The sequence below is a fragment of the Genypterus blacodes genome, unplaced genomic scaffold (genome assembly GCF_046128005.1).
Source record: "Genypterus blacodes isolate CSIRO-AG114 ecotype Tasmania unplaced genomic scaffold, CSIRO-AGI_Gbla_v1 ptg000270l_1, whole genome shotgun sequence".
NCBI classification, from domain to species: domain Eukaryota; kingdom Metazoa; phylum Chordata; class Actinopteri; order Ophidiiformes; family Ophidiidae; genus Genypterus; species Genypterus blacodes.
This window is the reverse complement of record NW_027467061.1, coordinates 1-12445: the sequence shown is the minus strand read 5'-3', so window position 1 is coordinate 12445 and position 12445 is coordinate 1. Positions and strand designations below refer to the sequence as shown.

Genomic DNA, 12445 nt, shown 5'->3' with positions numbered 1-12445 from the left:
TGGAGGGGGGGAGAAGGGAGAAGGGGAGGGGGTGGGTGGTAAACTCGCAGTCTGCAGTCACTTCCACAAATCCTCTGACGGACCTTTCCTTCCCTTTCCTCCCCCCTGAATGATTGCTTCCAGACTACCTTAAAAAAAGAAGCTGCTTGGTTTGGGTTGTTGCTGCGCTTTTATGCGGCGCCAGTGGGGAGGGAGGAGGAGGGGGGGGGGACTTGGGACAATGTGGGGGGATGAGCCATTGACCCCCATCTCCTCCCTCCCCCCTAGACACAGACACACACACACACACACACCTCTGTCCCCCCCGACCCCGCACATCTCTCCCATCATCATTATCAGCCATCCAGCCCTCTGCCCTGCAGCGACACAGGCACATTAACATACTGCTGCCTGCACCTCCTCCCCTGGACTACTGTCTGTCTGGGGAGCGCAATTAAGCTGCGGAGGACACACACACACACGCACGCACACACGCACGCACGCACGCACACGCTCACACACACACACACACACACACACACACACACACATTCAGCAATAAAGTTTATCATGCATCCATGTTAATAAAACATATTGGATCCAATCCCTTCTCCACGCATGCAAACGCAGATGGAAATTTTAATTTCAAACACTCCGGCACATTTCTGAGCTAATGTTTGATGAATTTTATTTTTGTTTGATTCAGAGCAGAAAGTATCAACAGAAACACCCAACTAGCCTACATGGACATAAATAAGCATTTAAACTGCTCCCCTTCATTGATTGTGTGTGTCTGTGTGTTTGTCTGCCTCTCAAGCAGTAAATGGCTCCGTAAATTGATCAAATCAAGACATTGCGCTTGCCGTAATAAATATGGATTTCCCTGATCCAGAAAGTAAATATAGTGGGCAGATGCCGTTAGAGGTTTACTGTCAGACATGAAAGGAAACTGATCCCCAGCTGATGCGTCCTTACATAAGAGGGAGGAAACGTTTAGTGATAGATAAAACGCAAACAGGACACAGGGTGCACGTATGCGCGCGGGTGTTCCAGGTGTGAGCTAATTGTCCAGTAGGCGGCAGCAGTGAGCTCTTATCTGCGCCTCAAACATGAGAGAAATGGATATATAGCCAAAAGTGAAGCCTCATGCTTCCTCTCTAGATGCTTACAAGTCATGACCCCCAAGCCCCCAACCCCTAACACTTACTATCAAGCACTACAAATCCACCTGTAAGTTATTTGGTGGCACTAGTGTTTAATGTTTTATCTGTAATATCTTCCAGAGAACATCACACATCAAACACTGGACAAAGGAATGTAACAATCAAATGTCAATAAGTTCAAATAGAAAGTCTGACAAAGTGAAGCTGTTTTATTTATAGGGAAGAGGTGGAAAGTCTGGATCTGTCTGACTGATTTATAGCTTTATTACAGGGATCTTAGCACTCATGCATCCTCCATATGAATCTGATTCAGTACGAAGCTACACATTTAATGTAAAACATAAAAAAAAAAAAAAAAAAAAAAAAGTTTGTATTTATTTCAGGCCTTTGATTGGATCAGAGGATAAAAAAACTGGAAATTTAGATCATTTTTTTATTTGAATTGTTTTAACAGTCATTTAACATTGAACACGTCTTCCCTCTGTGCGTGTGTGTGTGTGTGTTGCTGACTTTTCCAGCTTTCTCAACGTTACAATCTGTCAACTTCTTTGCACGGAAAACGTCCACTTTCCTACTCTTCTATCATTTTCTCTCTCTTTCTCTTTCGTGTGTGTGTGTTCGTGCTTGTGTGTGTGCGTGTGCGTGTGCCTGTGTGCTCTACTTGATCTGTTGTTTGCGCAACACAATCACATTTCTTTTAAGCGACAGGGTGTCTAGACACACACGTGACCGGGCGCGTCAATGCGCACTGGAGACTGGAGACGGAGGGAGCAAGGGCACCCGAGCCATCCGCCTCACTAACACACACAAGCCTCTCCCCCCACTGAGAGGAACACTCGCCGGCTCTCTAGTCCTCCACACACTCGGACACGGGCAAACTTCAGTGCGAGATCCGAGTTTTTCCTGGGATTATTTCACCACGACGGATTTTTGTCCGACTATATAGATTAACGAGGCTCGATTCGTGGACGTAACCTGAGGGTCTCTCTCTCTTTCTCGCCCTCTCTCTCTCTGTGTGCTTTCAAACGGAACTCAACTCGGGGGGTTTAGACCTGATCGTGGATTTGCTCGCTCTTCTTCTTCTTGGATCCATGGACGAGGTTCATTCCAGTCTGCGTTTCCCCGAAGATCACACTCACTGCAGACCGGAACCGGCGGCGTATTAAGACCAGATCCCGATCGAAAGCTTCCAACCAAAGCCTCGGTCGAGCCTTTTACCCGGCGCCGTCTGAGCGAGGATTTTTTGTGTGTGTGTGTGGATTAATGCTCTTGAAGACGGCGGGGGTCGAGCTTTCGGTTTTTCATGGGATAACTGTGAACGCGTTTAGGCTCAATCGCTCCCCCCGGAGATTGTGCAAATTCAAAAACGCAGCAAAAATGTGTGTTTGTAGACATGTTTTGACAGTGTTTGTTCAGTGAAAAAAAATAATCGTTTTTTTAGAAAGGGGGTCAAATCCCGGGCTGCACATCACCAAGTGAATCATTGAAACACGTTCAGGCTACATGCTGCTGCTGCTGCTGTAGCAAAGAGCGCAAGTATCCAACGTTTCCCTGCCGTTATAAACTGTTACATTGTTTTTTTTTAAGCCACCCAAAGGTGATGGTTGCTCCTCCAACAGAAGGCAGAGCGGACTGTCCTGTAACCCTGGACTGGTTTTCGGAGATCTAGTCCTGCAGTAGACTGGCGTATGCTACAGATTCCCTCTGTTTCTCCAGCTCGCAGTTTTTCCACCGTATTATCTCAGGCTGCTTGTCACTGCCTGGACTCGTATCCCGGAATCTTCATGATTTGCGGACACCATGCTCGTTTTTTAGCCGGGGAACCCTCTCTTCGTCCCGCATGTTTAGGACCAAACGATCGGGGCTCGTCCGGCGACTCTGGAGGAGCCGTGCGCCCGTGGAGGGCGACGGAGAGGCGGATAGAGGGACGCATGGCTCTGGGGGCTGCTGCATGGGCAAAACGACAAAGGTGGCCAAGTCCAACGCCGGGTCGGAGGCTGAATTGAAGGCGTTGACCCACTCGATACTGAAAAAGATCAAAGAAAAACAATTAGAGGTGCTTTTGCAGGCGGTGGAGTCGAAGGGGGGTGCCCGAAGCCCCTGCTTGCTCCTGCCCGGCAAAGTGGACGCCAAAGTGGGTCAACAGTCTTACTCTCTCCCCATGCTGCTCTACAAAGTGTTCAGGTGGCCGGACCTCAGGCATTCCTCGGAGCTGAAGAGGCTGTCTTGCTGTGAATCCTACGGGAAAATTAACCCAGAGCTCGTTTGCTGCAACCCGCACCACATGAGCAGGCTGTGTGAACTCGGTAAGCTCCTTTTTAAGTAATAAATACAGCCTGAAAGTGTTACCATCGTGTAGTCGAGTTCAAACTGAAGTCACTGTCGGTGTGTCAATAGCATTACAACATCCTTGTTGGACCAACGAAGCCCTAATTCAAAGGACATCACACCTCTTGGCACCGTGGTCTTAAGTTTCCATAAGGTTAAACTTGACCGGTGTGCCAATTAAAAGTCAGGGCCAAGTCTTCATATTTCTGAATTGTGGGAATGTTTACAGCGACTGTATCTATGTTAATGAAGGCTTTATGTCTTATTTTAGTTTTTATAGAACTCTCCGTACCAAGCACTTAAAAGCAGCTGTTTAGTCTGCAGTGCATCGGGCTGTTTTATTATTATTTTATTTTTTAAGCACTTCACAATCGGATATACAAAGTACACAGGCTCATCCAGCCGCTTAACAGTCTTTTTTTTCCACGCTGAAGTTTCCAGCCCTGTGTGTGTGCGTGTGTGTATGTGTGTGTGTGTGCTCGGTGTCCCGGGCCAAAAGAGGCCCGTATCTCAGTTTGCCCTAGACGCTGATAGAGGCCCTGCTGGCGCCAGGCGGCCCCCTGTTTATCTGCCTGCCAATGAAAGGCAATAGCCGCCCGGCCCTCAGTGCTTCCACCGGCTGGGCTGACAGACACAAACCTCTCTCTCTCTCTCTCTCTCTCTCTCTCTCTCTCTCTCTCTCTCTCTCTCCTCCCCTGAAGAATGACAACTCTTATCTCTGAGTTTTACATCTTTCCACTGTTTTTTGTTCTCTCTTCTCCCTCTCATGCTTTTGCTTTTTTTTTGCTCTCCCACACACAGAGTCTCCTCCTCCTCCATATTCTCGCTACCCCATGGACTATCTTAAACCACCAGGTGAGTTTGGATTTGACACATATGATGATTCCACATGATCCAGTCCCATTTCAAAAGGGAGACATGTCTATTTTTACACATGAACACAATCCCAAGTGCGATGACGTTTGCCTCTACAGTGCATTTGTATGGGTGGGTGTGTGGGTGTGTGTGTGTGGGCCGGAAACAGCTCCACGTTATGTTGTGATTTATGATAGCGGTGGAGTGGCACGCCTGGCTGGCTGGGCAGTTATAGCATGGCTGGCGTCCAGGGCAAAGCAGCACAAAGTTGAGATACCAGCTTGCTATAGACTGAGTGGCACTTCACCATTGGCATAGCTCTGTGTGGGTGTGTGTGTGCGAGCGCGTGGGTGGGAGGGAGGGAGGGGGGTGTATGGGTGTACACTTGTTTTGTTTGTGTGCGAGTTTGCCTGTCTGTCTGTTGTGAATTGCACCGCAGAGAGACAGACAGTGGCGGCGGTGGCGTCTCTGGAGCCTGCAAGCTTTTTTATCAGCTGAATTAATCAACAGATAAAGGGCGAAGGCTACAAGGGGTGTCACCATCCAGAGTGTGTGTATGAGTGTGTGTGTATACACCGTTTTCAGTCTTAGTGCCACAGCTCCATTGACGGTTTACAAGAGTTCCTCTCTGCCGCCGCCGCTGAGTGACAAAGATATGAATGGATAGATCAAGTCTGGGTCTATTTTGGTCTCTCTCTCTCTTTTTCACTCCCTCCGTCCTTTGCGTTTACCCCTCGGTTTGCAGAGCGAAGTGCAGGAAAAAGCTCGGGAGTGAAAACAATGAGCAGTCAGTCAGTCAGCGAGGAGGAGAAAGTGGCTTTCAGTGAGTGGAAACAATAGGAAGTCATAGCAGCTGCAGCTGTGGTTCTTCAAAGGTCTCTCTCCCTCCCTCGCTCTCTCTCTCCCTCTCTCTCTTCCCCCCTCCCTCTCTGATTGTCGCCTTATTCCTCAGACAGTTGAAATTTACACACACCCACATATGTGTAGCCATAGCGAGAGAGAGAGAGAGAGAGAGAGAGTTGAAACTAAAATGAGAGGATTTACAGCACATCGCTCCTGCTGCTCCCCTTCATAATTGTTTTGTGGCCGTGTACGGAGACGTGAAGCCTTCTGGGGGAGAGGGAAAAAAAGCAATGAATAAAGAAATGCAAGCGGGAAGCAAAGGGACAAAATGAAAACGCTTCAATTGGCGTGAATGTGTGAATTGCAGAAATCCAGTGTTTGGCAGCAGAGAGAGCAGATATCAGCTTTCTGTGTGCGTTCATTCGCCGCTCTGCTTCTGTTTTCCTTCCCTATACTAAAGGTTATCAACTCTCTCTGCAATATGCACATTATATTTGCACCATATGAGCCTTTGTAGAAGAGCAGCACGGATTAACTCAAAGTGCTGGAACAGAGAGACGGCAGGACTTTGGCTCTTATGTGTCAGTGTGTCTGTCAGTATCAGAGGAACCTGAACGCCACCTTGTTTCTGCTGGGAAATGCTGTGTAAATCAAACACTGTTCCTCTCTCTCTCTCCTCTCTCTTCTCTCTCTCTCTCTCTCTCTCTCTCTCTCTCTCTCTCTCTCTCTCTCTCTCTCTCTCTCTCTCCTCTCTCTCTCTCTCTCTCTCTCTCTCTCTCTCTCTCTCTCTCTCTCTCTCTCTCTCTCTCTCTCTCACACACACACACACACACTGCCTCTCTCGTTCTCTCTGATGCCCCCTCAAGTCCCTGCGGTCAGCTGTGAACTGTTGCCTGGGAGACCGGGGCTGGCTGCTGGCAGCCAATGAAAGCGAGGCAGTGCTGTGGCGGTGCTCTCGCCCGTGCATCTCGTAACTGCGGCCACAGCGGCGCAGGCTGCGTCCGGACAGGGCAGGGTGGCGAGCTCGCTGTAAAACCGCCTCAGTTGCTATTTCTTTACGACTTTATAGCCGCTGCAGCTTTGCGTGGTCGAGCGGGAGGCCCCGACGAGACGATCCGTTAGCCGAGGCGTGGAATTATCCTTCCACACAAACACCGTCCTCCTCTGTGTGTGTGTGTGTGTTTGTGTGCGTCACTCCTTTTGGGTTTTTTCACGACTGACCAGCTTTCCCCCCCTCGTGCAACTCATAAACCCAACATCGCTGGATTAAATGCAAAATTGAACCCTTACGTATTCAAACCTAAATTATAGGTTCCTCAGAATAAAGTCATGTGGGTTATGCATCACTGAGTGCGACAGGAACAGGTGTGTGTGTGTGTCTCGCAGTGTCGTCGTTAGAAACCTTCCCCTGGTGTTGTAATTCAGACGGTGAGGGGGTTTGACCGCAGACGCTGCTCGTCTTGATGGAAGGTGTAGCTTGGCGTTGACGTGCAGTGACAGGAATGTATCATTAGTGAATACCAAACTACCGGCAGCTCTGCAGCCCAGTGAGCCGCTCTGCTCTCAGCTCGGCTCTGTGCCGCTCTGCCCCCGGCCGCTCTGCTTGGCTCTGCTCTGCTCCGCTCTGCTCTGCTCGGCTCGGCTCGTCACACTGCGGTTTTGTTAGCGCTTCGTTCAGGTGTCGTGTTGAAACTAGTCTGCATTACAAGTCCTGGAGAGAGTTTGTTATGCAGATACACACACACACCCACACACACCCCACACACACACACACACACCCACACACACACACACACACACACACACACAGACACAGAGAGAGAGAGAGAGAGAGAGAGAACGAAGGAGGAATAAAGAGAGAGGCTGCTTCTGCCTGCTAGTGCCCCATAAAGAAAATTTACAGTGCAGAGCTTTGGTGGCTGCCTTTCTAAGTTCTGTCTGCCTCCATTGTTTTGGCTATGATGGAGTGTATCCTGCCAAAAAAAACCCTCCATAAGTGAACCAGGCAGCCACACGTAGACACAAACAAAGATGGTGTAGCCCCCTAGAAGCCTCTGGAAGGCAGGGGGATCGCACTATTTGGCGGTTGTTAAAAAAAAAGGGAATGGCAGGCCTCTGGTATCTGCACCTGTAATCTTCTACCTGCGTGCCAAGCAGAGATCAAGCTTCTCCACATCCACACCATCGCCTCAGTCAGTCATTAAGCAGAGAGAGAGAGAGAGAGAGAAGGAAGACGTTGCTCTTTCCAGGTCACCAGCCGAGTCTGCAATGAGATGCAGGGGCTAATGTTCCTCCTGAAGCAGTGGATTATGGGGGATTATCAGGGGGTGTAAGAAACCCTCCTCTGTAAGTCTTCTGCTCTGCGTGTGCGTGTGTGAGGAGCCTCGTCGTCAGTGTCTTCATTAGGCATTGATTTCACTCGGAGTGATTGACGGCCTCGCAGCTGCTGCTTTGCCTTTTCGCCCGGCACGCAAACACACACACACACACACACACACACACACACACACACACACACACACACACACACACACACACACACACACACACAGAGTACTAATAGTAAGTCTCCCTGTCTCCTTCCTGCAGATTCTCCAGACTCTGGACCTTCATCCAGTGATACTGGGGGAACCACATACTCGGCCCCTGTGGGGCTTTCAGGTAAACATCTCACCACTTCCTCTCCTCTCGTTCTACTCCACCTCCCTCTTCATTCACGTTACTTCCTCTGCTCTTTTCTGTTTCTCTCATTGCGTCTCTGTTCCGTCCAAACGTTCAACCCCCCACTCCTCGGCTCATGATGATGAGGCAATGATTGTGGGGGCCCCTGCTTCCCCTCTGTAATAAAACAGGGAGTGAAGGCGAGCGCCGTGTTTCTCTCCCACTTCCACATAAATTCCTTCCCTCCTGGCTCTTTGAACAACGCTCCTCTCTTCTCCCCATCCTCGCCCCCTTCGCCTCTCTTAATTCCGTCTCATCCTCTCGCCGCCGCCGCGTTGTGTCGTAATGGAAGACAACAACCGGGACTGTTTGTGCGTGCGGCATTGTGAGGAGAACCAGAAATGGAAAAGCAGGAAAAAGGGGGCCGCAAAGAGACGCCAGGGTTGATGTGCGAGTGTTTGTTTGGGTGTGTTTGTGCGTACAGGATGTCTTTGTGGACGGGTAACTCTCCTGTGGACTCGGGAGAGACACAGGCTTCTTTCTCTCTCTCCCCTCTCTCTCTCTCTCTCTCTCTCTCTCTTCTCTTTCCCATCTCTCCCTTGCAGAGGTGTTTCTGGCTTCCTCAGCTCTCTCCCTCAATCCCCTTTGGCGGCGTTGGATTTTTTTACCCAGCGCCGCCGTGTCCGTAGGCTACAGAATAAGACGGTGTCTGTGTGTGTGTGTGTGTGTGTGTCTGAGAGAGAGTTTGTTCTCCTCTGCCTGTGATTGCTCAGTGTTGTTCTCTGCTCTCCTTGAGCCTCAGATGGTTCTCATTACTCGGCCTTTAAAGCCTGTTTTATGTCAGTTGGTGTTCGCTGCCCGCCCCCCTCCCTCTCACCCCCCCCTTTTGTTTGGCGCTCGGGGGGTGGGAGCCGGCTGGGGTGGAGGGTAGACCGCCTGCCTCCGTGTGTGTATGTGTGTGTGTGTGTGTGTGTGTGTGTGTGTCTTTAGATGGGGGAAGAGATTGTAGCAGTGCCTATAAGAGTGGATAGACAACGTTATTGGTGCCTCTTCTCTCCTCCCCCCCTCCCCCCAGCTCGCTCCCTTTTAACCCCGTGACCTCTGACCCCCCCCTCCAGTCCCTCAGATGGACGCTGAACTCCTCTCCCTCTGTGCATTAACTAAACACACCTTTCAGACCCAGTGCAAACTGTGAAACCAAAGAACCAGAGTCTTACAAGCCCCCCCCCCCTACTCCCTCCTCCTCTTCCTCTTCGTCCCCTGTAAGGCGTACACAAACCCCCCCCCCCTTCCTCTTTCCTTCCTGGCGAGGATGACACGGCGGCAGCGTCCAGCATGTTTTAGTGAATGGGCCTCCTCAGTAAGCGAGCTGGACGGATGAAGCTGAAGCTGAAGCTCTGCGCCGGCCCTCTTCGCCCCAGAAGAAGGGGGGAAAAAAGCGTCTCCATTCCTTCCTCTCTCGCCCCCCACTGACTCTCTCTCTCCCCCTCCCTCACCTCCTCTGCGCCGGCTCCCTCCCACCCCTCTGGGGCCCTGACAAAAGAAACATGGCTCTCCCAGAGGCCCGCTGCCGACCTTCTAATTCACCTCGCTCTGCCCTTTTTATGTTCTGCTCCAGACGTATTTACAGAGTGGCAGAAGGAGGGAAGGGAATGAGGGTGAAGACGGCAAGAAGTCGAGCCGTCCTTGTCCCGCGTTGTGTAAAAGTTAAAACGTTTGGGCATCACCGGAGCCCACGAGGCGACTGTAGAGATAATAACATCATCCTTCTCCGCCCAATTCCAGCCACAATTCCCACTCCCGTCTTTTTTACACGCGGCCTCTGGAAGCCAGGCGGTTAAGTGAACTGCGACAGCGACGAGCGCAAATGCAAACTAGGCTGCCTGCCAGGCTACCAGCTCCAAAGCTCCTCTTGCTGGCTCACGTCATCGGGCTTGGAACAGAGCAGAGAGCAGGAAAAGGAGAGGGGGGGTGGATGGCTGGAGGCCTGGAGTTGATGAACTGAGGGCTCGGGTGCTGTTTGGGGAAGAGGGGGTGGGGTGGAGTGGAGGGGTGGGGAGGTGGGGGGGGGGTGCTGCTGCTGCTGCTCCCGGTTTGAGCCGGGGCGGAGGTTCGCGCACAAGAGAGCAGACGTGCTGGGAGTAGGTGTTGGACTTGGAAGGAGTCAGAATCTACGCGTCTCCGTTTCAGGTGTTTCTCGCGCTTGAAACCGGATTCTGCACGGTTGGGTTCTCGGTGCCGGGTCATACTGTAGTCTCCTCTCACTGGACTTGTAGCGTTGGTGTGTGTACAGTTGGTAGCATCGCCTACTCGCCGGTGCCATGGGGGACTGACCCGGAGTGCCTGCGTGTAAGGCGATCCAGTCAGGCTGCGGTGACATGTATGCACACACACACATACACTCACACTGGGCGCACACACAGTCCCACACACACAGGCAGGCAGATAGAATGACCTGGTGCGAGCCCTGGCACACGGCCGACTGTCACACAGGCGCTTCCTCCCCGCCGCAGGTTAAATTTAGGCCGAGTCGTATTCTTACACCAGCGGCTCCACAGACAGTCGGCCGGCCCCTCCAGCCAGTCAATTAGTCATCCGGTGAATCAGACGGAGGTATAACCTACACCAGGGCACTGACAGAGATTAAATTTAGTCTGGCTGTGGCACCTCGGCTCATTAAATCAAACTAGTTCTCCCGTCGCTCCGATCGGCCCCCAAAGAAAGAAACAGGGACATTGTTCCGGTGCGTCCCCGGTGAGAGGACGGCGTTTTGAAGCTGTTTATCAGAGAGCCCAGTCGATAGGAGGCAGGAATGACATCTTACCTTCTTCAGAATGACAGAGAAAGCTCCAAAACAGAGCACCTTCTCTCTCTCTCTCTCTCTCTCTCTCTCCCCCTCCCTCTCCCTCTCAGCATTCCTGCCTTGTTTGGGTTAGCGGGGAGAGGAAAGGGCCGCGCAGGATATGACTTCATGTCTTTGAGGAAAAGGCGAGCGGACGGGGCGGCAGCCGAGCGGCCTCCTTAACGGGAAAACAAACACTGGAGACAACGAGCAAGGAGGAGAGAGAGAGAGAGAGGGAGAGAGAGAGAGAGAGACAGAAGAGAGGTAGTCTGTCCCAAAAACTCATTTTCAGGGGTCATTTTGCTTTGTTTCCTCTTGATGAAGAGAGAGAGAGAGAAGATGGCGGCTTTGGGTGGAGGGAGAGATGGCCGGCGGGCTCTCCTTCTCCTCTCTCTCTCTCTCTCTCTCTCTCTCTCTCTCTCTGTTTCTCTGTAATTTGGAGGAAGGCTGGCGCGTTTGAGCCCAGCGGAGCGGAGCGGCGCGGAGGAGCCGGGGCCGCTCCGTGCCGGGGCCAGGATCTCTCATTACTCCCCACTTCCTCTCTTCGCGCGGCAGCCAAAGCCGCCTTTTGGCAAGGGGAGGCCATTTTTTTGGGAGGTGGGGGGGGGGGGGGGGGGGGTTTGGCTGCCCTCCGCCTCCCCGCCCTGTGTCATTATGCTGCGCAAATCAGAAAAACAGCTCAGGGATGGAGAGAGAGAGAGGAGAGAGAGAGAGAGAGAGAGAGAGAGAGAGAGAGAGAGAGAGAGAGGGAGGAGGAATGATGGCGTGTCAACATGTTTGGGGTTTTTGCTTTAGATTCTCCCCAGATTGGCGGGTACATATACGTATATATACACACACACACACACACACGCACACGTATGGGAGTGCAGCGTTGCATGGAGCTTTAAAGCGCGGTGGAGTGAGTTTGCCCACATTAGCGGCTCGGCTGATTGAGTGGTGGGCTTCGTCCATTTGGCTCCGGGCCAAAGCTGGAGGGAAGCCCAGAACAAGATGAACATTGTTTTGGTTTGCAGTCACTCTGTGGCAGTGGGTTTGAGAGAGAGAGAGAGAGAAAGAGCTGTGTGTGTGTGTGCGTGTGTGTGTGTGTGTGTGTGTGTGTGTCCTGCTGTCTCCTCCCCTCCAGCCTGCTCATTCATGTGGAGTCGGTTTGTCTTTTCCTTTTTTTTTTTTTTTAACTTAGCCTGGAAGAATGTGTGTGTCCGTGCATGCTGGCGTGTGTGTGTGTGTGTGTGTGTGCGGCACAGAGACGTCTCTTTCATCTTATTAGGCGACAGAATCTGTCAGCAGTCACATCCCTATGACAAACAACAACACATACACACACGCACATACATGCATAATTATTAATAACATCTTTTCTTTGGAACAGAGCAACAAAAGCACACACAGACACACACACACACACACAGTCTGCACTGGACTGGCTCTACTGGTTGTTCCCCGCCTGTGTGTTTCGTCATGTTTTGCGTTGTTGTGTAGTTCCCACGGCATCCTGGCGACACAACAATGTGGCTGATTGTTCTGCTTGTCTGTCCATCCATCCGTGTGTGTGTGTGTGTGTGTGTGTGTGTGTGAGAGAGAGATACGGAGCCTACGGGTGATCTTTTCGACTTGCGTGCGTGTGTGTGTGTGTGTGTCTGTAAAAGTGAGCTGATGACATCATGGCTGCCTGGCACCACACATCCAACTAGCCGCTGTTTATTTATCCTGTCACCCTGGGAAATCTGGGCTGCAGGGGATGGTTGTGTGTGTGTGTGTGTGTGTGTGTGTG

General features: G+C 51.4%; 1 protein-coding gene across 1 annotated transcript; it reads left to right on the top strand.

The window, feature by feature from the left end:
* The first annotated feature begins 1864 nt into the window (after positions 1 to 1864).
* On the top strand, positions 1865 to 8126 carry LOC143017138 (mothers against decapentaplegic homolog 7-like). The gene is made up of 3 exons (XM_076171792.1): positions 1865 to 3448; positions 4272 to 4325; positions 7758 to 8126. Exons 1-3 carry the CDS (start codon positions 2983 to 2985, stop codon positions 7967 to 7969), a joined length of 732 nt encoding a protein of 243 aa, XP_076027907.1. The 5' UTR covers positions 1865 to 2982; the 3' UTR covers positions 7970 to 8126.
* The last annotated feature ends 4319 nt before the right edge of the window (positions 8127 to 12445 follow it).